This window comes from Bos mutus, chromosome 13 (assembly GCF_027580195.1).
Source record: "Bos mutus isolate GX-2022 chromosome 13, NWIPB_WYAK_1.1, whole genome shotgun sequence".
Taxonomy (NCBI): domain Eukaryota; kingdom Metazoa; phylum Chordata; class Mammalia; order Artiodactyla; family Bovidae; genus Bos; species Bos mutus.
The window spans coordinates 56421986-56449026 of record NC_091629.1 but is presented as its reverse complement, the minus strand read 5'-3'; the positions used below and the strand labels follow the sequence as shown (position 1 = coordinate 56449026).

General features: G+C 53.4%; 1 protein-coding gene across 1 annotated transcript; it reads right to left on the bottom strand.

Annotated features, from left to right (window-relative positions):
* Positions 1-1090: 1090 nt before the first annotated feature.
* L3MBTL1 (L3MBTL histone methyl-lysine binding protein 1) lies at positions 1091-27041 on the bottom strand. The gene is given in 22 exon segments (XM_070381765.1): positions 1091-3822; positions 8009-8071; positions 8494-8651; positions 12272-12609; positions 12783-12882; positions 13672-13786; positions 14509-14619; positions 14805-14890; positions 15741-15817; positions 16427-16578; positions 18023-18114; positions 18454-18589; positions 19432-19536; positions 20048-20136; positions 24034-24118; positions 24702-24834; positions 24994-25144; positions 25441-25582; positions 25914-26086; positions 26089-26139; positions 26312-26457; positions 26867-27041. Coding segments are annotated over 21 exon segments (2592 nt in total). The 5' UTR covers positions 26448-26457; positions 26867-27041; the 3' UTR covers positions 1091-3723.

Below are 27041 nucleotides of genomic sequence, written 5' to 3'. Positions count from 1 at the left end.
CATATACGGTGGCAGGAAGGTGGGGTATTCCTTCTGATGACCTCCGTTTTCTCTGTGACATAGATGGTGAAGACATTTACTGAGACAAAGTGAAAGGTAATGGGGTAGGAGGTTTGAGGAGCAAGGTAAAGGGAAGTCAAAGTTAATTCACCCCCGCCCCAAATTCCAGTTGCTTCCTGGGCAGCCCTAAGTGTTGAAGCCAAAGAACATCAGTCCACCATGGCTCCAACTTGCTCAATAAGATAAATTCCTGGTTAAAGTGTGGGAAAGATGGGCTCTTAGGCAGCTCCATGGTTGGTATTCTTCTAGCCAAGCAGTCTGAAAGAGTAGCAGAGCCAAGGAATTAAGGGTGTTGCTGACGTGATGTGATGGACTACTGCTGCCACTTCCGCATCTGCTCACACCATCTCTGGGAACTTTAACAAATTCTAACTGCTCACCTTGACATTTCCCCATCCCTCAATTAGAGGTCATTTAAAAAAACTGGAGGCACTTCCCTGGTGTACACTGGATGAGAATCTGGCTGTCAGTGCAGGGTACACACACCAATCACTCGTCTGGGAGGATTCCACAAGCCGCAGAGCGACTAAATCCGCGAGCCACAACTACAGGAGCCCGTGCGCTCCAGGGCCCGTGGTCTGCAACAGGACGAGCCACTGCAACGAGAGCCCCACGCACCACAACTAGGGGTAGCCCCTGCTCGCTGCAGCTAGAGAAAACCACGCACAGCAACGAAGACCCAGCACAGCAAAACAGAACAGAAAGCAAATAACAAAAAAAAACCCAGAACACCTGGAGGCTTGATTGAATTTTCCACTCTTGACCGTTTATAAACTATCAAGGATCAGGTCATTTTCACACTATGCTCAGGGGTTCCCATTGTTTACATTATGTTGACTAATACAGCCATCTATCTTTATCCTGTTTCTTATCTTTTAAAATAGAATAAAAATCAGATGCTTTAGGATCTCTAACAGCTTATTATGTTACAATAAAGAATGCTTTATTCTCTCCATTGATGGAACGGTAATTCATTTTGTGCTTTCTGGATCTCTGACCATGAAAATAGAAAGACTCTGACAGCAAACCATCCTGGTCTTCAAGTTTATTTATGTTGTTTCAACACACTGACAAAATACACCACATTTTATTTGTAAATTTTTCTCTCTCAAGAGTGACTTTATCTTTAACCAGAAGATTCTCTTAAAGAACACGCACGCTTGCGTGCATGCATGAACACACACACACACACACAGGCACACTCTCACAAGGCAAGTACAAAAAAACATAACTCCACCAAAGTGCGTGTGAATGAAAGTGCAAACAGGCTTCATTTTCCAACTCTAGGATCATTCTCTCTGCTTCAGAAATTAAACAGAAAGCGTCTGGCTGTCCTAAGCCAGGGCAAGGGCTGGGAGAGGCTGCCAGGGCCAAAGTATGGTGGTTTTTTCTGCTGGAGAGCAGGTTGGAGGGCACAGGACAGGGGTGCCAACTCCCTCCCTTCACCCCTCACTGTGTGCCCAGGTCATGGTGTAATGATTTCATTTGGGGAAGGGAGGGGGTGAAGAACCAGTGGGGTGGACAGAAGGCAGATTTCTTATCCCCTCCACCCCCCCTTTTTTTTATGATTTGGTTTCTTTCCCGGTAAGACAGTGCTGAGGCTCAAAGTTCGGGGGCCTGGGGGCCCCCGTCTCCAAGGCCCCTGGTCCATCTTGTGTTTCCCGTAGACAAGGGTTAGGACAGCGGAGGGCAGACCCACGTGGCTCAGCCGTCCCAGCTGTGCTCCTTAGAAGTGGAGAGGCCCCACAGCACGGCTGTGTGTGCTTGCTGTCTTCTTATGCCAGAGTCAGCGAGCTCTCTCTGCAGTCTCATGGGGGAGCAGACGAGGCGATGGAGCTGGTGGGCTTCAGTGACACCCGAGCAACCAGGACAGAGAGGCTCAGACGGGGTCCTCCTTACTCCTGAGCAAGGAGACTGTGCAACCTCGGTAAACCCAGCCCCCTGCCCAGGGCAGGGCCGGGCCAAGCCTTCCCAGGAAGGTGGTGTCTCTGAGGTCCGTCCACAGCCCTGTGGCAGTGCAGCAGGGGGCTGAACGGCTGCTCTGGTCCAGCTACCCGGGCCTCCGTGAGAAAGGGTCCTCTCTTGGGCCGAGGCAAGTAATCAATAGAGCTTTGGGTTTCCCAAAGATAAAGCTTCATATTTTCACAATAATAGCCCTTGACACTTTCCCACAACGAGCTTCATGTCTGCACCCTGACAAGCACATCTGAGAGTGTCCAACGCACATCTGCACGTATGCATCATGTGGCGGAGATGAGGGGTCCAGGGGAGGCCCCGGGCTCCACAAGAGCCTGGCGGTGGCACCTCACCTCCATGTGTGCGGCCTCTGCCCCCTGCCCCTGTAGGCTGGGAGGCAGGTTTGGCAGGGCTCAGTGGAGCCACACTTCGACAGAAAGGTCAAAATCCCAGAGCCGTGGCAGGTATCCGGCTGGCAATGCAAGACAGGTGGAGGGTGGTAAGAGAAGCTTAAGGGACATGGAGAATTCAAAGCTAGAGGAATTCATCTTCTTCCCAAATCCCACTTTTTAAGAGTCTTTGTAAGACTTCCCAAAACCAAGACATCTAAGAGACAGGTTGAATGTGACGCCATGGGGGAGGTGCATGCCAGGCAGAGTGCATGCCAGGCAGACATTCCCATGGCAAAAGGCCTGGCAGGCATGGGGCCCTTACCTCCTGGGCAATACACTGGCTGAGACCCACGGCGGCAGGGAAGGATGCTCTGCTCTGCTTTGAGAGCCTCCATGTCTGCCGACCACCCTGCAGGCCCATGGCCCGGGATTATCTGATGTACCCGGGGGCTGGCCTCAGCTACCTAGCTGGCCAGCCTGCCTCCTCGTCACAGTTGACGCAGGGGGTGTGTGGGAACATCTGGGGAACCTTAGCCTCTGCTGCAGAAGCCAAACAGGTTCTAACCACCCTCTGCTGGAAACAAGACAGGGCATGGGGGACACTCAAATACCGAGTGGTCCAGAACTGGGACCTGAAGAAGGTCCCAGAACTGGATGCTGAAGGCATCCTGGCTCAGAATCCCCACTTCTGGGCAAGAGACAGAAAGGCACCCACAGCCCTCAGTGGATGCTGTGAAGACATACCTCTGGGAATGTCTGGGAAAACCAGACAGCAGAATGAGGGCAACAAAACCAGCAGACAGAAACAGGCGAGGTGCTGTTTTGAATAAATGTGTTTGTGGCAGGGTGGCTTCCTGGAAGGAGGAAAGGAGACGGCGGGGTCGGGGCAGGGGTGGTGGGGGGAAGCACAGAGAGATGCCGAAGAGAGAAGGGCCTCAGGCTGAAGGACTCCTGTTCTACCAGACTCTTTTTTAACTGCTGAAAGACCCTTCGGTGATGAAACAGGTCACTGGAGAGGTGGGGCCGTCATGGGTGGGGCACCTTCAACCTTCGCCATCAGTAACGCTCCAGTGGCCCGCTCACACCCTCACTGGTGTGCCTGGTAGTAGATGAGCTCCAGGACTCGGGGGGCTAGGACTCCATCCTCCCCAGGGCTCCTCTGCTCCCCTGTACCTTGCAGGAAGTGGCCCTGGAGAGAAGGACCACCCCAGTTAAGGGCCAGAGGGTGGGTGGGGGGGGTCCACAGGTGGGATGGTAGGAACTCAAGTTGGGAAGGAAGCATCAGCTGCAGAGGGAGGGCCCAGCCCTGAGGCAGTCACTTTAAGGTGTCGTCGGCGTTTTTGAACATGAGAATGGCGTTATAGATCTTCAAGGCTGGGCCCAGCTTGACGCTCATGATCTTCACAATGTCCGCCTGTGTCAGCAAAAGGAAGGCCTCGCCATCAATCATCTGAGGGGTCGCGGGAGGGAGGTGGAAAGCAGAGAGGGGAAGGAGGAGGGTTGGGGTGATGCGTGGGGGGTGGGAGGGAGAAAGAAGGTGGGCGTGAAGGACAGGTGTGGGGAGGGGCGGCGGAAGGCGGGGAGAGGAAGGAAAAAGGAGAAAGGACAAGGAAGGGAGGGAGGAAAAAAGGAAGACAGCGATGGGGACAGAGAAGGAAAGAAAGACATCCACTGGCCTCCCCGTGTCCACACACACACAGTCTCTCTCTCTCTCTTCTGGTTGGCTGGTCTGGATTTCAGAGTGTATTTGCAAACCACTCTGCGTCCTCACTGACAGGGGCTTCTAAGAACCCATTGTTACTGTCCTCATATAAACCCACGAGTCTATGAGAGTGCTGTGAATAGTAAACCAGCAGACACAGCGGGCAATCCCATGTGATGTAGGCTAAGCTCTACCTTGTTACCTGTGAGCTCTTTTTGAGAAGGAAGGGCAGGGTGGGGAAGGAAGAGAGGAAAAGAGAGAGAGATCTAACTTGAATCTAACCAAGCCTCTGCACCCGATGTCCAGTTTATAAGAAACACAGGGGAGAGTGGAATTAGTTAAATGACACCTCGAGGAAGCAATGAGACAAGTCTAGAAGTTCACATTCACCAAGACTGTTGTCAGTGTTGTGAAAAAAGAAACAAACAGAGGGCAACTATTCTAGAACAGAAGATATTTAAGAGACGTGATGATCTAGATCAACTGTGTGAACCTTGCTTGGGTCCTGGCTCAAAAGTACCAACTGCAAAAGATATTCCAGGCACGAGCAGGGAAATCTGAATACAGCAGAATACAAGTGATATAAAGCAGCTATTGCCCATTTGTTCAGTGGGATGACAAGGTGGTGGTTATGCAGACAAAGACTTTAGTCTTTAAGAGATGCGTGCTGAAGGGCTCAGGGCTGAAAGGTCATGATGTCCACTCTTTACTTAAAGCTACTTCACCTAAAAATAGGTGAAGCAAATATGAAAGCGGTTGATAATTGTTAATTCTCTGGGACGAGGTTATAAGTAGAGACAGGGAAGGGGAAAATCTGTTAAGGAGGAGGGTAGGATTTGAAGAGAGTCAGAGAGGGAGGAAGGTGGGGCAAGGAGGGGGGATGGTGAGTACAAGGGCTTTGTCTCTTTGCAGGTGGGCTGGGCTGGGCTAGGGAGCCTCTGGGCAGGAGGGCCACAGGGCTCCTGGTCCCACCACTGGCTTGAAGAACTCCCTCTTCTGAGGCTAGGACCCCTTTATCAAAGAGGCACCATCCCTCCTATGGTTCACGGCAAACACAACACGACTATGGTGTTCCTTATGAGCCCAGCACTCTTCTTAAACACTTGTGGTGCATTAACTGATTCAATAATCCTCACCACACTTCTCGGAAGCAGTACCAGTATTACCCCCATATTACAGATGAGGAAACTAAGGCAGAAAGACTAAGGAATCGGCCCTCAGTCACATTATGCTGGGCCAGGCACATACAGATATCAATAATTATTTGGTGAACAAATACCCAACAGCTACCATAAAGGGGACAAAGAGAGGACTGCGCAGACTTTCCCTAGGACCACCGGTGCTGATCACCAGACTGGATAGGCTACCCATCAGACCACTGATCTGAAATTGGAGCAGATCCAATTTCTCACTCATGAAGCATTCCTCTAATGACTGGTCTGTCCCGACTAGAACGAATCCTGACTTATGTCCCACAAAGCATCAGTTCAGCCAGAGAAAGCCCATTCCTTGGAGCAGCATCCTCCTTGGGGATGACAGATGATGTAGACCAGACCCCGGAGAAGGCAACCCTCAGACCTTGCAGAGGTCCCCGTCTACCCTGGGTAGACTCTACTGGATGCCGGTGGGCTACCAGCACACTGTCCCCCCTTTGGCATTGCTTTTTTGCATCACAGATCATGCTGAACCGAAATACACAGCAGATGCTCAAGGGAGAGACAACTCCTCCTAAAAAGCAGAGAAAGCCCGAGGACCAAACTCCGGAGTGATTCTGTGGCTGGCTAAGCCTCTTAACTCAAAGAGCATTGATTTACAACCTGTCATCACCCAAAGGAAGATCTCTAGTGGGTGATACATCTTCTGCTCTGTCTCACTAAACACGTGCAGAGAAGACTTGGTGGAAGATAGAAGGCTTAGTACAAGTTGTCTAAGGATGGGAAGCCTTATTAATATTAGACATGACAAAATTCAAGCTTTAAAACAATGAGACTATGAAACCAGCAAGAGATCATGTAATAGGGATACATAAAGTTTTACATTAAGGCTAATACAAAAAAGAAAACCCTCCAGCAGTACAAGTAACACACTGGAAGATTTGGTTAGACTATAGTCGACAATTGACAGAAGGGGCAACCTGGGGGCTTTCATGAATTCCAAGCTGGTATGACGTGGCTATAATAAAGCTCGTGTGAACTATTGCCAACAAAAATATAGGGTTCAAATCTGGACAAGAAGAAAACTACCCAAATGTTCATTAACAGGAGAACTGTGGGATATTCATAAAACAGAGCACTGCTCAGGATAAAAAGGAGCTGACTACTAGCTACACATAATGTGGATGAACCTCCAAAACATTACACTGAAAAGAGACAAATGCAAAAGAGTATATGTTGTATGATTCCATTAACATGAAGTTCAAGAACAGGTAAAACTAATCTATGGAGCTAGAAATCAGAACAGCGGTTGTCTATGAGAGCTGACAACAGGGGTCAAGAAAGAACTTTCTGGTATGATGGATGTTTCATATCTTGATTGACATATTGGGTTCAGGGTGTATACACTTCACAAAACCTGTAGAATCATACCTTTGAGAAGTATAATTATATATGTGTGTGTACATTTCACTCCACGCATATTTCACCTCCATTAAAAAAACCTAGGTGTCGGCTCATCAGGTGTAACCACTCTCTTGGGGACCACTCTCATGGGGGATGCTGATAATGGGGCGGGGGTACACGGGAACTCTGCACCTTCCTCTCAGTTTTGCTGTGAACCTAAAACTGCTCTGAAAACATATAAAGTCTTTTTAAAAACAAAAGGAAAGACCACCCAGAGGATCAGCAGCCCAGTGCGTTCTGTGTTGATCAGAGGGCATCTGAAACACAGGGCACAGCTCTGAACACACACAGTCCAAGAAGAAAATCACGAACCAAGAAGGCAAGCACTCAGATGGAGAGGAGTTCGGGAGGGCCACCGCCCAAGGGTCGATGAAGAAACTGGCCGTGCTGGGCCTGGATAAAGAGATGCTTCCTGGGAAAGAGGAGACTTCTTTCTCTCCGGCACCTCACCTGGAAGCGCCATCTTTGGGGAGCTGAGACTATACTCTCTTAGGTGGAGGAGGTACGTGTAGTCTTTGGAAGGAATTCCTAAATAAACTCAAAAGGTCTCTTCCGATTTCAAACTACAAATTAGGAGAGTCATGATAAAGCTCTTTGTTGAAGGACAACTACACAGTGAAAGCCAGAACCATCACTGACCGAGCCCTCCCTATCTCGGGCCTGTGGCTGTATACAGACACTAGTGACGTAGTCACACTTGCCGTTCTGGTACCAGGACCCACTCACCAATTCCAGTGCTCGCGTGGCCCTGCAAGGTAGTCATCATTATACCCATCTTCTCTCTATTTTACAGATGAGGAGACGCAGACTCAAAAGACCTCTAACCGGCAGAACCAGGATTCACACCCACCTGCCCACGAAGCTAGTGGTCTTTCACCTACAACTCACTGCTTCTCATCTTTGGTAAGCTTTTGGGTCTTAATTTTAAGTGTGTGTTAGCATCCTTGCAGTAAATAGCGATAGTCGTGTCAGTCAAAATACATTTTAATTGGCTGCCATTAGGGAAGCTAAGTTTGCACAGAGAGCAAAGGAGTGAATGGAATCGTGTTTCTGGGACAGTTTCTCTTCCCGCTGACAGTCTGAACACAGAGGGTTGGGTTCCCAAGCTAGGCCGTGGTCATCTGTACCAGATTTTCCCCAAAGATGTGGGTCACTGTGACTGGTACCCCCTGACCTCAGGTGGGACAACAGAGGCCCTCCCCAGCTGGAGGCAGTGCTCATGCCCTGCCATCTCAAGGACCGTGACGCTGCTCGGTCCCCACCCTGCATCGAGCACCCACCTCATCCTTGAAGAGCCGCGCTTGGTCCTCACAACCTGTCAGGGTCTGAACGAAGCCGAAGACCTTGGAAACCAAAGGAGACGTGTTGCCAAGGGCATGGGGCTCTGGAGAGGAGGGAGGAGGTGGCCCTGCCTGGCGTTGGTGCCTCCTGGGCTCTGACAATGTAATTTTTCTTAGCAGCCCCAGAGGATCCTGACTCTCTGTGCCGCTGGGGGCCCAAGGTGAGGCCCCTTGCTCCCAAGGCCTTGGGTTGAGCCGGTCTCTCCTGCCGGATTAGAGGCACGCCCCCCTCCCCACCCCCAGGACGGGCCTATCAAAGGGTGCTCAGGCAGCCCCACTGGGCAGCTGGGAGAGGCTGTGGAGGGATGATGAGTCAGGAGTGGTATGGGGCTCCACCTGATGGGGCCCTTTCCTGAGCCCTCCTGCCAGGGTGCAGTGAGGGCAAAGGAGGGGCAGAGGAAGAGGGACGGGTCCCTGCCCCTCACCTCATCGATGGTCCACTTGGCGACTGTTGAGGCTGAGATGCCCGCCACACCGGGAAGGAGCTTGCAGTGCTGCTCCCAGCACACGGACAGCGACCGGTCAGGGTGGGCCGACAGGGCCGACATGAAGAGGGACTGGTGTGTGACATCAGCGGTCAGCGCTGCAAGGCAGAGGCAGAGGCTGGTGGCCAGGGCCAAGGACCAACCTGCCTCCCTCCAAAGCCCGCTCGTCCCCAGGCCACCTGGGAGACTGGCTGGCAGAGGACGCCGGACCGTGGCCCCTTTCAGACAGCCCTGCAGAGCCAAGGGGGTGAGGCAGATCCCCCAACTCCTCACCGAGCACTTGGCCCTGATGTTACAGACCGTGCAGGAAGACCCCACCCTCCCCCGAGGCTGTGGCAGCTGGGCCCCGCAAGGATGCTCTTTTCTCCTGGAGCTGCAGCAGCATCCTGGAAACAGCACTCTCTGGAGACCCTGCCTCCACATGGCCCCTGATATCCAGGCCACCTCAGTGTGCTGTGTGCTCAGTCGCTTCAGTTGTGTCCGACTCTGTGATCCTACGGCCTGGAACCCGCCAGGCTCCTCTGTCCATGGGATTCTCCAGGGAAGTATACTGGAGTGGGTTGCCGTACCCTCAGCCTGGACATCAAATGCCCATCCTGTTTGCCCTTCATTTGCTAAGTCCTTTTGGGCCCTGACTGTTGCAGCCTCAGGGGGATTCTGTTTGAGGTGCAGTCAGACTTCCCAGGGGACTTCCCTGGCTGTCCAGTGGCTAAGACGCCACATTTCCATGAGAGGAGGCATAGGTTTGATCCCTGGTCAGGGCACTAAGATCCCCGCATGCCGTGGCGGGGTGGTGGCGGTGGTGGGGAGAACCAGCCTGCCCCGTCTGAAGTGAACCCCCCAGCCGATGCCACTGCTTTAAGTTTCTCTCCTCCTCCTACGTCCCCAGCCGAGTCTGGTTCATTCCCTGCATGCCTGCCCCCCACCTACTCTGGCACCTCCAGGATGATCCCTGATCCACTCGCCCACTCACACTGCCTGCCCCTCTGCTTCATCTGCTCCTGGAACCCCTGGCTCCCAACCTCCAGCCTCCAAGCGGCCCGACCTTTTGGTGAGCAACCTACTCTACCCGGCTTCCCCTCGGCCGGGCTTGGCAGCTGTGTACTTGGACTTCGTCTACTTCTGGGGACTCTGGCAAACCTGGCTTCTGCCTACCTAACCTGCCTTGGCTGGCCTTTGGCCACGTGGCCACTGTCCCAGGGGGCTTGCCTGCTTCTGCCCAGAGTCCAAGAGAGCCGGCTCTATCCTATTCACTTGGTGCTAATTCCAGACTCTCGAGCACGCGGCCCCCAGCTGCCCTCTTCTCCAAGGCCCACCCTGCTCATCACCGTGTCCTTCCGTCCCTCCCCTTCACTTCAGTCTTTTGCCCTGACTCCTTGGACCTCACAGTCATCCTCAGAGCCTCTGGGATCCTGGTTCCAGCCTCACTGATGGTTCTTCTCTAACTGCCCGCCTGCTGTCTGTCTGCTCATTGGCCCGAACCCAGGCTCCCACCCACACCCTGAAGAGCCCCAGCCTTCAGGACAACCCCAGAGCTTGCAACCGCTGCACAGCCCAGTCAGCCCTTGCAGAGGACCCGTTTAGGGTACAGCCTGGATCTCCCGTGACAGCTGCTGCTGCCGGCACTTGGCCTCCTGTCCCCGCAGTGTCCCTCTTCAAGGTCCACTATCTGGTGCTCCACGTATCCTGGCGAGGAGTCTGGGGGCTGAGCTCCTTATCTTTCTTCCCCAGAGCACAGGACAGAAGCATTTGTAGGCAGCCCGCAGTATCTTATCTAACTGAAAAATATCTAGTGTGTGTGTGTGTGTGTGTGTTAGTTGCTCAGTCTTATCTGACTTTCTGAGACCTTATGGACTATAGCCCGCCAGACCTCTAGTCCATGGGATTTTCCAGGCAAGAATACTGGAGTGGGTTGCCGTTCCTTTTTCCAGGGATTGAACTTGAGTCTCCTGCATTGCAGGCATATTCTTTACCATTTGAGCCACCAGGGTGGTATCTTATCTAACTGCTAAACATCTATTATAGCTCCTCTTTTTTTTTTTTCTTTTGCTTAACAACAGAAATGTGTTTCTCATAGTACTAGAAACTGAAAGTCATCAAGGCACCAGCATACTGGGTATGTAGTGAAGGCCTACTTCCTGACCCCCAGGCTGCCATCTCCTCAATGTGTCCTCACATGGCAGAAGGGGCAAGGGGTCTCTTAGGAGGGCACTAATCCCATTCATGAGGAGTCCATCCTCATGACCTAATCACCTCCCAAAGGCCCCCCTCCAAATATCCTGACATTGAGGATGAAGTTTCAACATATGCGTTTGGGGGGTTACAAACATTTAGTTGAGAGCATTATTATTAGAAGTTAGCAACTCTGTGCTGAATAGGCACTGTGGAAACGTGAGGGCAGGGAAGAGGGGGAACGCAGTATAATAGAAACCACAAATTGGACTTGGAATCAGTTCCTTACTAACTTGTTTTTTTAATGCTGGGCACCTCACTTAACATGGGCCTCAGTTTCCCAACTTGAAAACGAACTGATTGAGGGGACTTCTCTGGTGGTCCAGTGGTTAAGACTCTGAGCTCTCAATGCAGGAGGCCCGAGTTCGATTCCTGGTCAGGGAACTAGATCCCACATGCCACAACTAAGAGTTCACATGCTGCCACTAAGACCCGGTGCAGCCAAATAAATTTTAAAAAGAAATAAAAAGAAGATGAAGCGGTGTGTAAGGAAATCACAGTGGTTCCTCGTTCTTTCCAAGAACTGACACTCACAGGTCCTGGAGGGCCCCATGAGCACCATGAGCACAGCCAAGTCCTGAGCTCTCCAGGCAGGCAGCTTTCCCCAGGGAGCTGTTTTCCAGCAGATCCACACTGAGGAGGCCTACCCTCGGATGCGTGAGAAGGAACAAAATCCAGAGGGACCAGTGTCCCCTCTGCGAGAGCCAGCCAGCTGATGGAACAGGGAAGCCCTGCCCAGAGGTCAAAGGCCTGGGCGCTGTCCCTTGCCCTGTCCCTGAAGTGTCTCAGGACTCGGGTGAGTCCTTCCCAGTCTAATCCGGAACACAGCCTTGTCCATGGAAAGACTTCCCAAGTTCTCAGGATAATTCTGGAATGAACACAGCAGGCAAGCGCCCTCTGGCAGTCAGAACACGGCCTTACAATGGAAGCTGACCAGGTGTACAACATCTATGTTGCAGACCGCTTGTGAGCGTCAGCGAGACGGTAAAGATAAAGCAGCTGAAGTGGTGCTTGGCCTACAGCAGGTGCTTGGCAGTGCAGTAGCCACTATTTTTTCAGGTAACTGACACCTGAAAGGCAGGTACTATTCATGTTTTCAAGTGAGAAAACTGAAGCTCAGAGCTGTGACTTGCTCAAGGTCACTCAGCTAGAAAGTAATGGCCATGACTTCCCTCCCGGGAAGCCAAGACTGAGAAAAGCAGAGCTGGGGCATCATCCCGCCTCACAGAGGGTGACCAGGAGCCCAGAGAGGCTCTGCATCTTGCCAGCAGACTCACAGCAAGGCCTGAGGTAGAAAGGGGCTAGCATCTGAGGCCGTTCAAGGCCCCATGCTGTGTCTCGGCACTGCTCTCTATCTCCAAGTATTGCGACACCTGCCCCCCAGCCTCTCCCACTCTGTGTCCCCCTGGTGACTCCTCCCACCAATAGCTAAGCTGTCACAGTGAACACGGTGGAGGACACAGGGAACAAATAACCCAGGACTCACTCGGAAAACCTTCCTGTGGGATCTTCCGGTACTTTGGAGGGCGCCCGATCCTGGAGAGAGAGGAGCCGGGCCCATGGCAGGGACTCAGCGCCTGCTCTGGCCTCGGAGGACTTGAGGCTCCGCACTCTTGCCCTCCGCACCGGCCGTGATGGCGAGGCTTCTTCCTTAGGGAGAAGCCCGAGAGGTTCCTCTTACGGGCTGAGGCCTCCGTGTCCGACAGCTCTGCCTTCAGCCGGCTCTGGTTCCTCTCGGCCAGGGGGCAACCCGAGAGGCAGTGGTGAGCTGTGAACTTGCCGGTGACGTGGCCAGAGCCATCACAACCAGGAGTGGGGCACTTCCTGGAGAAGAAGAAGGTTTGAGATGAAGCTGCTTGGTCCCACTTGGCTCTTCCCAAGCCTGGCTCCACTGGGAGAGCAGACGGGTGGGCTCTGGTTGGCCACCCATGGTGGGTACAAGACAGACCCCCTCTGAGCAGTGCCTGAGGGTCCCTGAGCGGGAGCCCTTCACTCACCGGTGGTGAAAGCTGTACTTGGAGGTCCTGGTGTGTGGCAGACTCCGATAGCTGAGAGGGGGACAGCCTGTGGGGGAGGCAGCACTGGGCTCTCTGGGTTCTGGAGGAGCAGGCAGAAAAGGGTCAGCATGGGGTCTGGGGGGTGGAGGTGGGCCTGGGGGAAGGGACATGGAAGGTAGGGAAGGTCAGCACTAGGAACCAGTTCCCAGGTACAGGGGCCATGAGCCAGGCTGGGACGCCACTTCCTGCGAATGGACATCAGTCCCTCACGGGGGAATGGGGGCTTGCCTCTCATATACACTGTGGAAACCTGTAGGCCATACCCTCTGTTTCTGGAAAGAAGAGCACCCTCGATCACCTTGGGGCTGGTGTGGACACAGCTGCACCCAGAATCTACATCAGCCAGATTCATGTTATTCTCGTTTCTCAGTTTCAACCCCAAGACTTTGGGGACTATTTTTTTAGTCTCTGTCTATGCTTGGAGAACAGTTGAGAAGGATCCATGCCCCGTATGAAACAGATGCGGGTGACCTCCAAGCCCTGCCGGCAGCGGGGAGCAGGATCTGATGCAGGGAGCCACGATGCCTTAGCAAGCACTGCGCATGCTCTGCGTGGCTCTGCTGGACGCTGAGAAGACTCCTCAGGGCACAACTACCTCCGAAGCATCTGCTCCCAAGTGAGCTTGGCCCTTCACACCTCCAGGTCCCCCACCCAGCAACTGAGGAGGCCAGAAGCACTGCTCAGTGTGACAGAGACCCTCCCCAGGGTGGGGAGGATGAGGGATCCCAGAGTTTACTGTGGGCATACTATAGAAGGGAGGTGGTGCCAGAGCTCGGGGGCAGGGTCAGACATCAGGAGGAAAGGGTCAGAGTGCCCCAGGGGTACACACGGAGAGGAGGTTGCAGGGGATGTCCCGTCTTGGAGCACCAGCCTGCCGGGTGGATGTCAGGGTGGTCAGCATCAATCCAGAAGTCATAGGTGTGACTCCAGCCATCAAAGTGGAGCTGGGGAGGAAAGAAAGGCCCGGGAGGTCAGGTGTTCCTCATGGAGCCCAGCTCGGCCGGGAGGTCCTCCAGGCTCCAGGAGGCTCTCCCCATCCCTGGGGCCTGTCAGAAGCAAGATCCTGAATTGGAAGAACAAAGGAGCCAACCTCACAATAATCCATCTCGACCACCACACTTCCCAAGGGTTCCACCTATGAAGTTACTGGCATGCATGCATGCCAAGTTGCTTCAGTCATGTCCAACTCTTTGGGACCCCATGAACTGCAGCCTACCAACCGGGCTTCTCTGTCTATGGGGATTCTTCAGGCAAGAATACTGGAGTGGGTTGCCATGCCCTCCTCCAGGGGATCTTCCCGATCCAGGGATAGAACCCGTGTCTCCTGTGGCTCCTGCACTGCAAGTGAATTCTTTACTGCTGAGCTACCAGGGAAGCCCTGAAGTTACTGGCATCTCCCATCAGTCCTTGGGTAGGACAAGGATTCATGGGCCCATCTGATAGGCTCAGAGAAGGGATGGGATCTGTCCCGACTCACAAAGGTTAAGTCGCAGATGAGACCTGACTGAGACCCAAGATCTTCCGCCTCAAGTTTAGAGCTCCCTTCCCTGCAACATGCAGCTTCCCTGCAGTCTGGCTCATGCCATGCCCTTGACCTCAGCCCCGTCTACGGAAGTCCTGCCCCATCGGCCTGTCCACTCCCCCAGCCCGAGGGGCCCAGAGCCACCTTTATCCGATGATCCTCCACATCCTCCACGCTGGCCACACGAATTAGGGCTGGGTTCCTGCGGTCCACGGCTTCCAGCTTCATGTTGACCAGGAAGCTGTGTGGGGGTCGCTACAGGGGGAGAGTGGTCTTCAGGCTAAGGCCCTGCTCAGCAGAGCTGAGGCCCCAAGAGGGATGCCCAGGTGTTGTGCTTGGGGAAACCGTGGCCAAAGTGGGAGGCCGGGGCCCTGTCCTGCCTGACTGAGGGCTCCGCACTTCCCTGAACTCAGCTCTGAGGGCAGAGAAAGCCAACTCACCACCTTGAAGGCCCAGGCAGGCACAGCAGAGGCACCAGTTTCTTCCAGATATTTCTCCCAACAGAAGCTGTCAGGGTCTGGGTAGTCTGGAGGAGAGGATGAGGGCAATGTCTAGGCCGGGTGTAGTGGGGAGCTCCTCCCCTCCAAGCAGGGCCAGGGGTGTGGAAAGGACAGAAGCCCGTGGACAGAAATCCCCGTGTCACAGCCTGCTCCTTGCAGGGGGCTCCTGAAGGGGAGGGGTGCCGGGCAGAAGCAAGCAATTTAGTTGGTTATCTGGGAACCCCGGTTCCCAGTCCTCTCCTTGGCTCTGTTGCCTCGCTCCAGCCCCAGTCCCATCTGAACCCCTAATGTATGTTCTGAGTGCTAAGTCGCTTCAGTCATGTCCAGCTCTTTGCGATCCTATGGACTGAAGCCCATCAGGCTTCTCTGCCCATGGAATTCTCCAGGCAAGAATACTGGAGTGGGTTGCTATGCCTTCCTCCAGGTGATCTTCCTGACCCAGGAAGCAAACTTGCATCTCTGATGTCTCCTGTACTGGCAGGCGGGTTCTTTATCACTAGTGCCAGTGTAACACCACTGACAGGGAAGGATACGCTTTCTTCACTCTGGATTCCTGTTCCCTTACTGACAGGGCTCAGCTAACTTTCATTTTGGTTTTTTTTTGGCTGTGAGATCTTAGTTCCCTGACCAGGGATCGAACCCATGTCCTCGGCAGTGAAAGGGCAGAGTCCTAACCCCTGGACCAGGAATTTCCTTTCAGCCTCAACAGAGTCAGGGTTTAACAGTACTCTCCTAAGATCAAAGGGTTCTCAGCTCTCAGGCAAAGAAGCTAAGGCTCCAGGCTACACGTGTGCCCTTGGCCTGCCCTTAGAGACCCAGCTAATGAGGTACTGGTAAGGACCGGGGAGAGAGGGGTGGCTCAGGCTGCAGGGTCACCTTGTGGAGGGGTGAGGGGCTTTCCTTGCTTCTGGCACCAGCCCACCGGGTGGATGTAGGGGCTGCTGGAATCACACCTGAAACCCAAGAATTCTTCACTGTCTCAGGTGAGACTTCGAGGCCTGGAGCCCGCTGTCCTGTGACATCACGGCGACAGGGCCCACCCTCATGTTACTTCTGAGGGAGAGTCAGACTGGTGACTGGTGAGGGAGTCAGAAAATTCCAACAGTAACTAAAAACTCTAATACCGCCTTAATATCTCAGAGAAAGTCATGGGTCACGGAGTCTGCTTGTTTTAACCTCGGTATTTTTAGATGAAACATTTAATTGTCATAATTACTAAATGATGCAGATCCGGGTCCCCAACCTCCGGGATCTAATGCCTGGTGATCCGAGGTGGGGCTGATGTAATAAGAACAGAAATAAACCGCACAATAAATGGACTGTGCTCAAATCATCCCCGAACCACGCCCTCACCCCCGGTCCTTGAAAACACTGTTTTCCACGAAACTGGTCCCTGGTGCCCAAGAGGCTGGGCCCCTGTAGATGAGATCCACAGGGCAGTCGATTGTCCCCTGAGCAATACGAATGTCAGGGCTGAGCCGGGCTGCCTGGCGCACCCCATGCCCACCGTCCCTCCCCTGCCCCGTCCCCGCCCCGGGGCCAAGTCTGGGCCCTCCCACTACCAGTAGTCGTAAGTGTCATCCCAGTTGTCAAAGTGCACCAGGAAGCGGCTGTCCACCACGTCGGTCACGCTGGCCACGCAGACAAGCGACGGGTTCATGCGGTCCACAGCTTCCAGCTTCATGCCCACCTGGAAGCCCAGGGGTGGGGGACTCTGGGGGCAAGAAGAGGGGCTGCCACGGCCAGGCCCAGGCTGGCTTGTGCTGGCCCAGGACCCACTGGCAAAGGAAGAGGAATAGGTTCCCTGGGGGTTGTGTTTCTGCTGGGTGGGCATGGGCAGGGAGGGTGGGAGAAAGAGGCTGAGGAAGAGGGTCTCTCCAGGGAAGAATCATACCCGCCAGCCCTGAGCCCGCAGGCACTTCTGGCCTCCGAGGGATGCTCAGAGGAAGCCTCACTGTGGAAGTGTCACTGACAGGAGGCCACTCACTCACCCAAAGAGCCTGCCAGGCTGAGCACAAGCCTCCCCTCCCCAGACAAGCCCGGCCCAGCTTGAGCTGAGGGAGCTGGGTCCACCACGGGGTGGCGGGGAAAGACGAGCTGACATGTGAGGCAGGCGGTGGGGAGAGGGGGCAGGGAGGCACCTGCCATGTGTCGGACATAAGCTCCAAAAGCCATCACCTCCCTCAGTCTTTACAACAACCCTAGGAAGATGGGTATCATCGTCTCCATTTTTGTAAGTTAAGTGACTTGCCCAGGACCACAAAGCTGGTCAATGGTGGGGCCGGGACTTGAACAGTTTGACTTAAAATCTGCATCCCTTGTCACAAGAGCTGGTAGAAGCCCACCAGTCACCTGTAAGTATGCTCTCTGGGGCAGGAGCAGGGTAGGTGGTACCTGTCCATGCCCGAACAATATGGGGCAGTCCCTGGCCCACGGGGACCCGGGACTTTCCAGATGGTAACATGTTTACCGGGCTTCCCTGGTGGCTCAGTGGTAAAAGAATCCACCTGCCAATGCAGGAGACACAGAAGACTCAGGTTCTATTCCTGGGTCAGGACGGTCCTCTGGAGAAAGAAATGGCAACCCACCCCAGTATTCTTGCCTGGGAAATCCCACAGACATAGGAACCTGGTGGGCTACAGTCTATGCAGTTGCAAAGAGTCAGACATGACTTAGCGACAACAATAACTTGTTTACTGGGAGTTCCCTAGATCTCTCAGGCCTCTGGTTTGGGATTAGGAGATGCTTTAATTGTGGGATAAAGTTGCCAGTGGCCTCAAACAGAAAGAAGGACAAGAGGTGAAAGTTGGGACCACATGGGAGAGCTTCAATGTTGGTCAAAAGGATGGAAAAAGCTGCTCCCAGAATAAAGGTTTGGACCTGATGACAAGAATTGCAGGGAAACCCAAGCAAGAAAGAAGGACACCTCAGTGCCCAGGCTCAGAGGTGATGTGTGGAGGAGAGGATTTCAGCAGTAGGGAAGAGGGGGGAAACTGGAGGAAACCCAAAACTTCTTTCCTCTCTGGCCCTGGAATTGCTCAGGGAGCCCCTCCCGTTCAATGAGGACCAGAACCAAGCTGAGAGCACCCGTAGGTAAGCGCTCGTCTGTTGACTCAGATACCCTGGCCGGCTGCAGTGACTGTCCTGGGGGCACTCACGTGGCTCTGGCTCACAAACAGGTGCTTGGGGGCAGCCTGGGCTCTTGTGCTGCGCAGGTACTGGCTCCAGCTGAACTCCTCCTCCTTGTAACCTAGGCCCCTCGGGGGGGACGAACAGAGCGCCGTGCAGACAGAGGCTGGGCTGTGGCGAGGGCACCCCACACGGAAGCAGCAGAATCAGGCAGGCCTGAGGACCCCACAACCCTCAGGAACCTGCCCAGGGACCCCCCTGCCAAAGCAGGACGCAGCCTGGGTGGACTTCTCTCAAAGGGCAAGGGCAGAGCAGAAGCTCTAAGGCCGAGTCATAGCAGGATGGGACGCAGAAAGGCTGGTTGTACAACGGGAACAGGGAAGGGGGGAACCACAGGGAAGGAGTCAGGGAGGGTCTGGGGGCTCACTGCCTCACTGGGACCAACCCAGCCAGGCCTTACCTTTGGGGGGCTGCAGCTTGTGCCCCGTCTTCTCGAACCAGCCAGCCGGATGAATGTCAGGGGAATTGGCATTGATCCAGAAGTCATGGCACTCGGAATACCCATCAAAGTGCAGACGTAGGCGGTAGCCACACACCTGACCCCATAAGGGGGAAGCACAGGGACTCCGATGCCAGCAGACACCCTGTTTCCCTTCCCTCACCACTCCTCATCCAGCCTGGTAGTCTCAGGGGTCTGCTACTAGAAGGTTACCCCCTTCACCCCTCCTGACTCCTAGGTTTCCCTGCATCCTGAACTTTGCCATACACCCTCCCATCCTACAAGGAGCACAGCTCATGTGCTAATGAGCCCTGAGCTCTGGGCGCAAGACAGGAGATTCTAAGACAACCTCTGGCCGCTTTGAGCCCTGGACAGATCCCAAAGGCACTGACCAAAGCTCAAGGCCCCCAAGGACCCTTCCTTCTGCTACCTTCTCTCGCTGCTCAGACCTCAGCCTGCTAATGGCAGTTCCATGAACACAGTGCCCTTGAACGTGCTGTTCCACGGCCCAGTGCCTTTTTCTCACTTTGCTTCTTGTGCCTGGGACATCCTACTCACCTCTCGAGACTCAGCAATGGAGGCTCTTCCCCTCTGAAGCCGTTCCTGCCCCTTCAGTGCCCCCCTGCATACAACTGTCATCACCCCGAGGGGTATCACTGTTTATCTGGCTGATGCCCACACAACTGTGAGCTCCTAAGAGGATAAGGACCTTGTTGGACTCATGCCACCATCCCTGCCCTTGGGAGTGCTGCTCCTCAGTAAACTCACCATCTCAACCCTTCTCCTGCTTTTTGTTTGTATTTTAGTTTTCCTCATATTCTGCCTCAACCCCCTATTAGGTTGGGGGCTGTCTGAATCCAGGCCCTCCGTGCCGTTGGCTGACTCCTTCAGTCCATCCTGAGGCGAGTCACCAGGATGGGGGTGCCAGCCTCAGCTCACCTCGGCCACAGTGAGGATGAAGTACATGCTCGGGTGCTGAGGGTCGATGCCTTCCAACTTCATGCCCAGTCTGAAGCCATTCTTGTTATGAGTGACTGTCTGGTACTGTTAATGCACAGATGGGAGAGGATCCAGCTCCCCTCTGGCCATTATCCTAGCCTAGTGGGCTGGGGGCGAAGAAACTACCATAGGGGCCCACCTGCTTAGCACTACCAAAGAGGTAACTTATTTGGGGAACTTTAGTGCAGGGATCCAAAGCAGGATAGACTAGCCTCCAGCTCCCTTGAAAAGTGGACTTCAGGGCTCCATCTTACCCAAGTCAGTGTGTAGAATTAAGTAAAAGGCAACAGAATTCAAAAGTCTGCAGGCCCAGTGATGGGTAAGCCTGGGTCTCACCTCCTATTTCTTCCCACCCAGGAAGTCCCTTATAGTGAGCCCAGGAAGTGCCTTATAGTGACCCTTATAGTAGAAAAGGTCTCTAATCAGTCTGTCCCCCTTCCACCCTGCCAGTCCTCTGAGGGATGTCAGACACAGAAAGCAGCAGAAGGCCTGAGTTTGGAGGTGAGTCCCTGGACTGGGAGACAAGCTCTTCATAACACAGAAGTATCCAACTCACATCCTGGAAGAGGCTGATGGGGGCAGCGATGGCCTTCTGCTCCTCAAGGTAGGATTCCCACGACCAGCCTGGTTTCTTCTCCTCTGAGGCTGTGGGGAGGAGACAGACAGGCTGACCCTTCAGGTAGTGGTTGGTGGTTTACTCGCTAAGTCCTATCCTGACTCTTGCAACCTCATGGACTGCAGCCCACCAGGCTCCTTTGTCCCTGGAATTCTCCAGGCAAGAATACTGGAGTGGGTTTCCATTTCCTCCTCCAGGGGATCTTCCTGACCCAGGGATCAAACCCACGTCTCCTGCATTGCAGGCAGATTCTTTACCAATAGAGCCACCAGGAAAGTCCTAGGCTACTTCTTAAATACGACCTTCCTCAGTTCCCCCAACCCAACTCTACCTTAACCTCCAAAACAAACCTCTGCCTATGATCACATGCTGCCCTCTGATTCCACTCAGCCATGAGGGTGCCAGACACACAGGGCCCAGGCGAGACTCAGTCTCAGGTGAGGCTGCACCAAATTCTGCCTGCCCTGCCTGGCCCTCACCCCTAGGCCATTGTCAGCAAAGGCACTCTGGATTATAGGCCCACTAACAGAGGTTACAAAGTCTCAGCCATAGAGGGCCAGAGCTGTGTGACAAGTCCTGAACCAGAGGACTGAATCACAGCACCACCTAAGCTCACTGGGAAAGAAGAGGAAAAACAGAAACAAAGAGAGGAAAACATGCAAGGAGGAAGAACAGAAGAGACCACACAGAGGGTTTCCCTGGTGGCGGAGCGGTTAAGAATCCACCTGCCAATGCAGGGGACACAGGTTAGATTCCTGATCTGGGGAGATTCCACACATCCCAGAGCAACTGAGCCTGTGGGCCACAACTACTGAAGCCTATACTCTCTAGAGCCAGAAAGCTGCAATTACTGAAGTCTTAGTGCCCAGAGCCTGTGCTCTGAAACAAGAAACCACCGCAGTGAGAAGCCCAGGCACTGCAAAGAAGGGTAGCCCCTGCTCTCAGCAACCAAAGAAAGCCAACAGACCCAGCACAGCCAAAAAACCACCTCAATGAGCTATAACTTCATACCCACTAGGATGGTTATAATAAAAAAGACAGAGGGACTTCTCTGGTGGTCCAGTGGCTAAGACTCCGTGGTCCCAATGCAGGGCACCTGGGTTCGATCCCTGGACAGGGAATTAGATCCCATATGCTGCAATTAAAAGTCAGGACAACTAAATAAATCCTTTTTAAAAATAAAAAAGACAAATTTTATTTATAACAAGCCTTGGTGAGAATGTGGATAAACTGGAACTTTCATGCGCTACTGGTGGGAATACACGGTGGTTTGGCCACTTTGGAAAACATTCTAGCAGTTCCTTAAGAGGCTAAACATACGGTTACCATAGCACCCAGCAATTCCACTCCTATGTACATACCCAAGAGAAATGAACACTTATGGCCAGACAAAATTTGTGCACAGATGCTCATATCAGCATTATTCATAACAGTCCCAAAGTGGAAAAGAACACACATACCCATCAGTTGATAAAGTGTGATATTTCCTACAATGGAATATTACTCAGCAATAAAAATGGACGACATACTGATACATGGTACAACACGGATAAACTATGAAAACACTGTGCTAACTGCAAGAAGCCAGCCACCAAGGACCACATGCTATATGATCTCATTTATATGAAATGTCTAAAACAGGCGGATCCATGTATACAGAAAGTAGATTGGTGGTTGACTAAGGCTGGAGGGGAATTCGCACTTTGGGCAGAATGTCAGTTAATAGATACAGGGTTTCTTTTTGGAGTGATGAAAATGTTCTAAAATTGATTGTGGTTATGTTTATACATTTCAATGAATAGACCACAAACCACTGAATTGTATACCTCAAATGAGTAGATTGCATGTTTTGTGAATTATAACTCAATAAAGCCATTAGAAAGCTATTTCTTACAAAAATACGTATAAAGCATTAACTGTAGAAAAAAATGGATACGTTAGACACAGATTCTCTGCACACGTAGCACACATGAGCAGCCCTGACATGCCCACTCCTACTCCCAGATTCTTCTGCTAAAAGGTCCCCAAAATGAGTGGAGAAAGATTTTAGCCATAAAAGCAAACTTCTGTCTACTGACAAGGTTTCTTCCCTTGAAAAAAGGCAGAAAGGAGAAAATGTCCAGGAACTAATGCCACACAGTAATGTTCACAGTTGAGATGGTGAAACGTACAAATCAAAAGATAACTTCAACCTGGTCAACAGGACCCAGCAGAAAAAAATGCTAGTTTAAGAAAGTACATTCTTAAGAAAGACAGAGCAGTGGAGCCAATATATCTATATATCTATAGTTGCTGCTGCTGCTGCTAAGTCGCTTCAGTCGTGTCCGACTCTGTGCGACCCCATAGACGGCAGCCCATCAGGCTCCCCTGTCCCTGGGGTTCTCTAGGCAAGAACACTGGAGTGGGTTGCCCTTTCCTTCTCCAATGCATGAAAGTGAAAAGTGAAAGTGAAGTCACTCAGTTGTGTCCGACCCTCAGCGACCCCATGGACTGCAGCCTACCAGGCTCCTCCGTCCATGGGATTTTCCAGGCAAGAGTACTGGAGTGGGGTGCCATTGCCTTCTCTGATATCTATAGTTAGATATATATAATATAGTTAGATATATTAACTCCTGCCTCTATTTAAGACTTAAGAGGACATAAACCAGAATTTTCCTGGTGGTCCAGTGGCTAAGACTCCATGCTCCCAAAGCAGGGGGCCCAGGTTTGATCCCTGAGGAGGGAACTAGATCCCACATGCCTTAACTAAGAATTCGCATGCCTCGACTAAAGAGCCCACATGCCACAATGAATATCAAAGATCCTTCGTGCCACAGCGAAGACCTGGTACAGCCAAATAATTAATTAATTAATTAAAAGAGGACAAAAACTAATGAGAGCTAAGACTTTGGCTTCTGATGTGACAGCCTTGGGTGAGAAAGAGAGCCATGAGAATATGGTTTGGCTAAGATAGGCAGAATATAGACTACTATAGTGTTTGATGCCCTGGACACAGATCAGGTTCCTCTGACTGGCAATGGGTTCATCAAGGGAGAAAGATGTCCTAAAACTGACCTCACTCTCTGGCTCTCTAAGAAACAGGAAAGACAGTGACTCATGCAACAAGCCATAGTCCAAGAGGAAACACCAGTTCAGTTCAGTTCAGGAAACATCAGTTCAGTTCAGTTCAGTCGCTCAGTCATGTCCGACTCTTTGCAACCCCATAAATCACAGCACGCCAGGCCTCCCTGTCCATTACCATCTCCCGGAGTTCACTCAACATACAACTCATTTATTCATCCACTGAACAAACATTTATTGAGAGTGTACTCCACACTAGCCTCTGGGCTAAGGACCAGGGATATAATGACTAGTAGAAGAGATTCAGTTTTGAGGAAGGCAGAGAGACATTGCTACACAGTCTCTGGGTGATTGTGTGATAACTCTACTTGGCTCCAATTGGCTGCTGTCATGGAAAGTGGAGATGGTAATGCAAAAGGTCTGAGGGCCACAGCTCGCTAATAATGATCTTTGTTCCATTTTTCTTAAAACCAAAGGATTAGAATGGAGGCCCAAATAGCAAGGTCAGACCAGTGACCAGTACGGACTTGCCCACACCACCACAGGGAAGCAATACCATGTGGTGCCATTAAAGTCTGCTCAAGTCTTTGGATATTATGAGGCCTACTCACAACTGGCTGCTGCTGCTGCTGCTAAGTCGCTGGATAGTAGAGGATAAACAAACACATGATATTAGCCTCAAGAAGATACATATACCATGGCACAAACCAAAAACACACTCTGTCACACACGCACACATACATGCTAACTTAGGGTCATCTATTTACGTACAATACACCATCACAATGGTAACCTGCACTCCAAGCTTCACACCTCCAAAGGCATATACACATGGTTCATGAATATATATACACAGGCCATCATACCAGGCTGGCTGCTGTTCCATTCGTCACTTTCTAGGGTGTTAGTGGTAGGTTGTCCCTCTGGATCCTTTCCTTCTTCTTGCTTCTCCTGTAGAGGACAACAGATCCCAGCTTCCTGTCTTTATGAGTTGGCGTGAAGCCCCTATCTCTATTCCTGACCCAGGCCTAGCTCTCTGGCCACACGGTGTTCTGCTCCCAGTGGGTGGATATTCTTCTAGGCTACCAGCAGGAACACAGCTCTGGCAGACAACCCTTTACCACATGGGCACAGTCTCATACCCCCTAGTTTACACAGCCTGATTACAGTTCTCACTCCCAGGTGGGGAAACTGAGGACACGAATACCTGCCCTGTGCTCCATGGCCTCCAGCCCAGAGATGGGGCCCCAGTGAGGAATCTTTCCATCTGCCTGCAGACCTACTTGGGTGCTGGTTCATGTCAAAGTGACAGCCCTGCTATTAGACTGAGGTGGGGGCTCTAGAAAAACAGGAAAGTTGTTTATTTATTTCCCTGAAACCAAGTACAGGATCTGACTCCAGACAGGACCCAAAAATACAATGAGTGAGTTATTATGTGTCTTCTGTGGCCCAGCCCCACCACCTGGATTAATGGAGGGAGTGGTGAGAACTGAGGTACAACCTCCCCCTGCCCTCCCAGTTGTCCGCTTCCTACCATGGCCTCTGGCTCAGATTCGTCCTCGGATGGGCTCTGATATTCCCTGTGCTTCCTCTTCTTCACGGGTTTGAGGAGCTCAGAAGCGCTGGTGCAGTTGTTCTGGCCTGAGTTGTTCTCCACTATGACTGACCTGAGGGACAGACAGCCTGAGGGAAGGAACCACCCACCCTGCACCATCCACCTCCCCTCAAAGATCGGAACAGGAGCGGGGCCTTGGGGCCGGAGAAGCCCCAAAGGGGCTTCAGGGCCGGAAAGGCAAAGAAGTGGGGCTTAATTCCCTCCGGCTTACCGCTCCTGGAAGCGCTGAGGGCAGCCATCATTGGAGGAACTAGGATCTGGACCAGCGCCTTGCTGAGGCCCACAAGCCTGGCACGGGCAGGTGCCATCATCCTCTGGTGGGTCTTGAGGCGGACCTTCCGGAGGGTCCTGGGGGAGGTCCGCTGGGGGAGACCAAGGCACCTCAGGCCGCCCACCCAACACGTCCACACTCAGGCTCCGCCCACCTCGGAGCCCACACTGGGCCTCCACCTCGGTCCCATTCCCCACTTCCCCCACTGGACAGCCCTGTCTCCCTCGCCAGAGCCTTCTCCGCCCCCAGACCAACCCGCCGGTGGGGGCACACCCGCCGGGGCCCGGGCCACGCCCCCTAGGGCCACGCCTCTGGCCTCGGCTGCCCTGCGAGTTCGGGGCTCTCCCAGCCTCCGCAGGGGCCCAGCTCCGGGCCTGGGGCTCCTACCCGGCTGTTGGGGGTCCGCGCCGCCACCCCCCGCCGGGGCCTCGCCATCTTCGTACTCGGCCACGCCTTCCCGCCGTAGCTCTGGGCTTGGGAGTTGCTCTGCTCCCACCATGTTCGGCGGCGCGTACTCGCTTATCCGGAACTGTACCGTGGAAGGGTCAGAGGGGCACGACTCCTGGCCCTTGACCCACCCCGAGTCAGCATGGTCCCCCCTCCCGCCGCCTCACTGCAAGCCACGCCTCCAAGGCTCATTCACCGTAAGACAGGCCCTAGAACCCCCCCGCAACTGTCTCGTCTTGGGAGCCCAGCACTTCAAGCCCCGCCCCCAGAGTCCCTCACCTCAAGCCCCGCCCCCAGAACCCTCCCCCTAGGCCAGCTTCCCCACCTTCCGCCTCTGGCCCCGCCTCCGGGCCCTCAGGCCCCGCCCCACAGCGGCGGCTCGCTGGATCCCGCCAATCCCCACAGTTACTGACCCGCAGGCCACTCCCCGAAGGCGGGGCTGCGGCCTCGGTCCACTCCAAGAGCCGCACCGTGCTGGCGCTGGGGCTGGGCGCCGGCCCGGTGCTCAACTGCGGCAGAACTGTGGCTGTGACAGGTACGCTGCCGGCCGCTCGCTCCGGGGTGCCCACGTGGATCGGCTCCCGCGAAAGCAGGACACATCCAGGGCACTGCTGGGCAGACCCAGGGCGGCCGAGCTGGCTGCGAACAGATACATGGACAGATACGACACAGGTGAGCCTGACGACCCTGCTCCAACCCTGCCATGCAAGTGCGGAAGCAGGTGAAAAATATCGTCTCCTCCCCAGGACCCACATCTGCTTGGGCATGGATGTGGATTCTCCTGTTCCCCTAGACCCCTGGCTTGGCCCACCTGGAATGATAAAGGCAGCAGTGGGCAGGTGAGAACCGGAGCCTGGACTATCTCTGGCCACCAGGTGCACGCTGACCTCCCCTGTGGAGGGTCCCTTCAGTGTCCTCAGCATCTCCATTTCAGCATGCCCCTCCATCCTGGTAGGCCTACAAATGGAACACAGCCCCCAAGGGGATCAGGCGGGTAGGGGGCCTCCATGAGGAGGAGTTGTCCACCCTCAGAGAAAAGCCTCAGCCATGAGGGGAGTAAGGTATTTTAGGAGCCCAGCATAAAGTTTGGCTCCTGGCTCTATCCAGGTCACCCAGGTGAGAGCTCTGGCCAGACCTTGCACCTCCCCCCGTCCCTGTAAGATGGGCATGTGTGAAGATGCTTTGTAAACTGCTGTGCAAACTCTAGGGAGTCTCAGAGAGTGTGTCTCGGGCCAAGGTTCTGTCTGGTCAGCTATCTCATGGCACAGCCCAGGCCAAGTCCAAATTCCCCTCTTTTTCAACCTCCACCTCCACCCCCAGTAGAATCACTCCCTTCTCCCTCTGGGGATTCAGAACCCTCAAGTACCAGATTCTCCTTCACTCATAAGGTCATTTTCCTGGGAGATGATCTTTCCTGATGGTGTTCTTTTATGCCTCCTGCCCACTACTTCCTCCAATCCCAAGCAAAGAGTGGGCACTCAAACATCTGTTGAGGGGACTTCTCTGGTGGCCCAGTGGTTAGGATTCCAAGTTTCCACTGC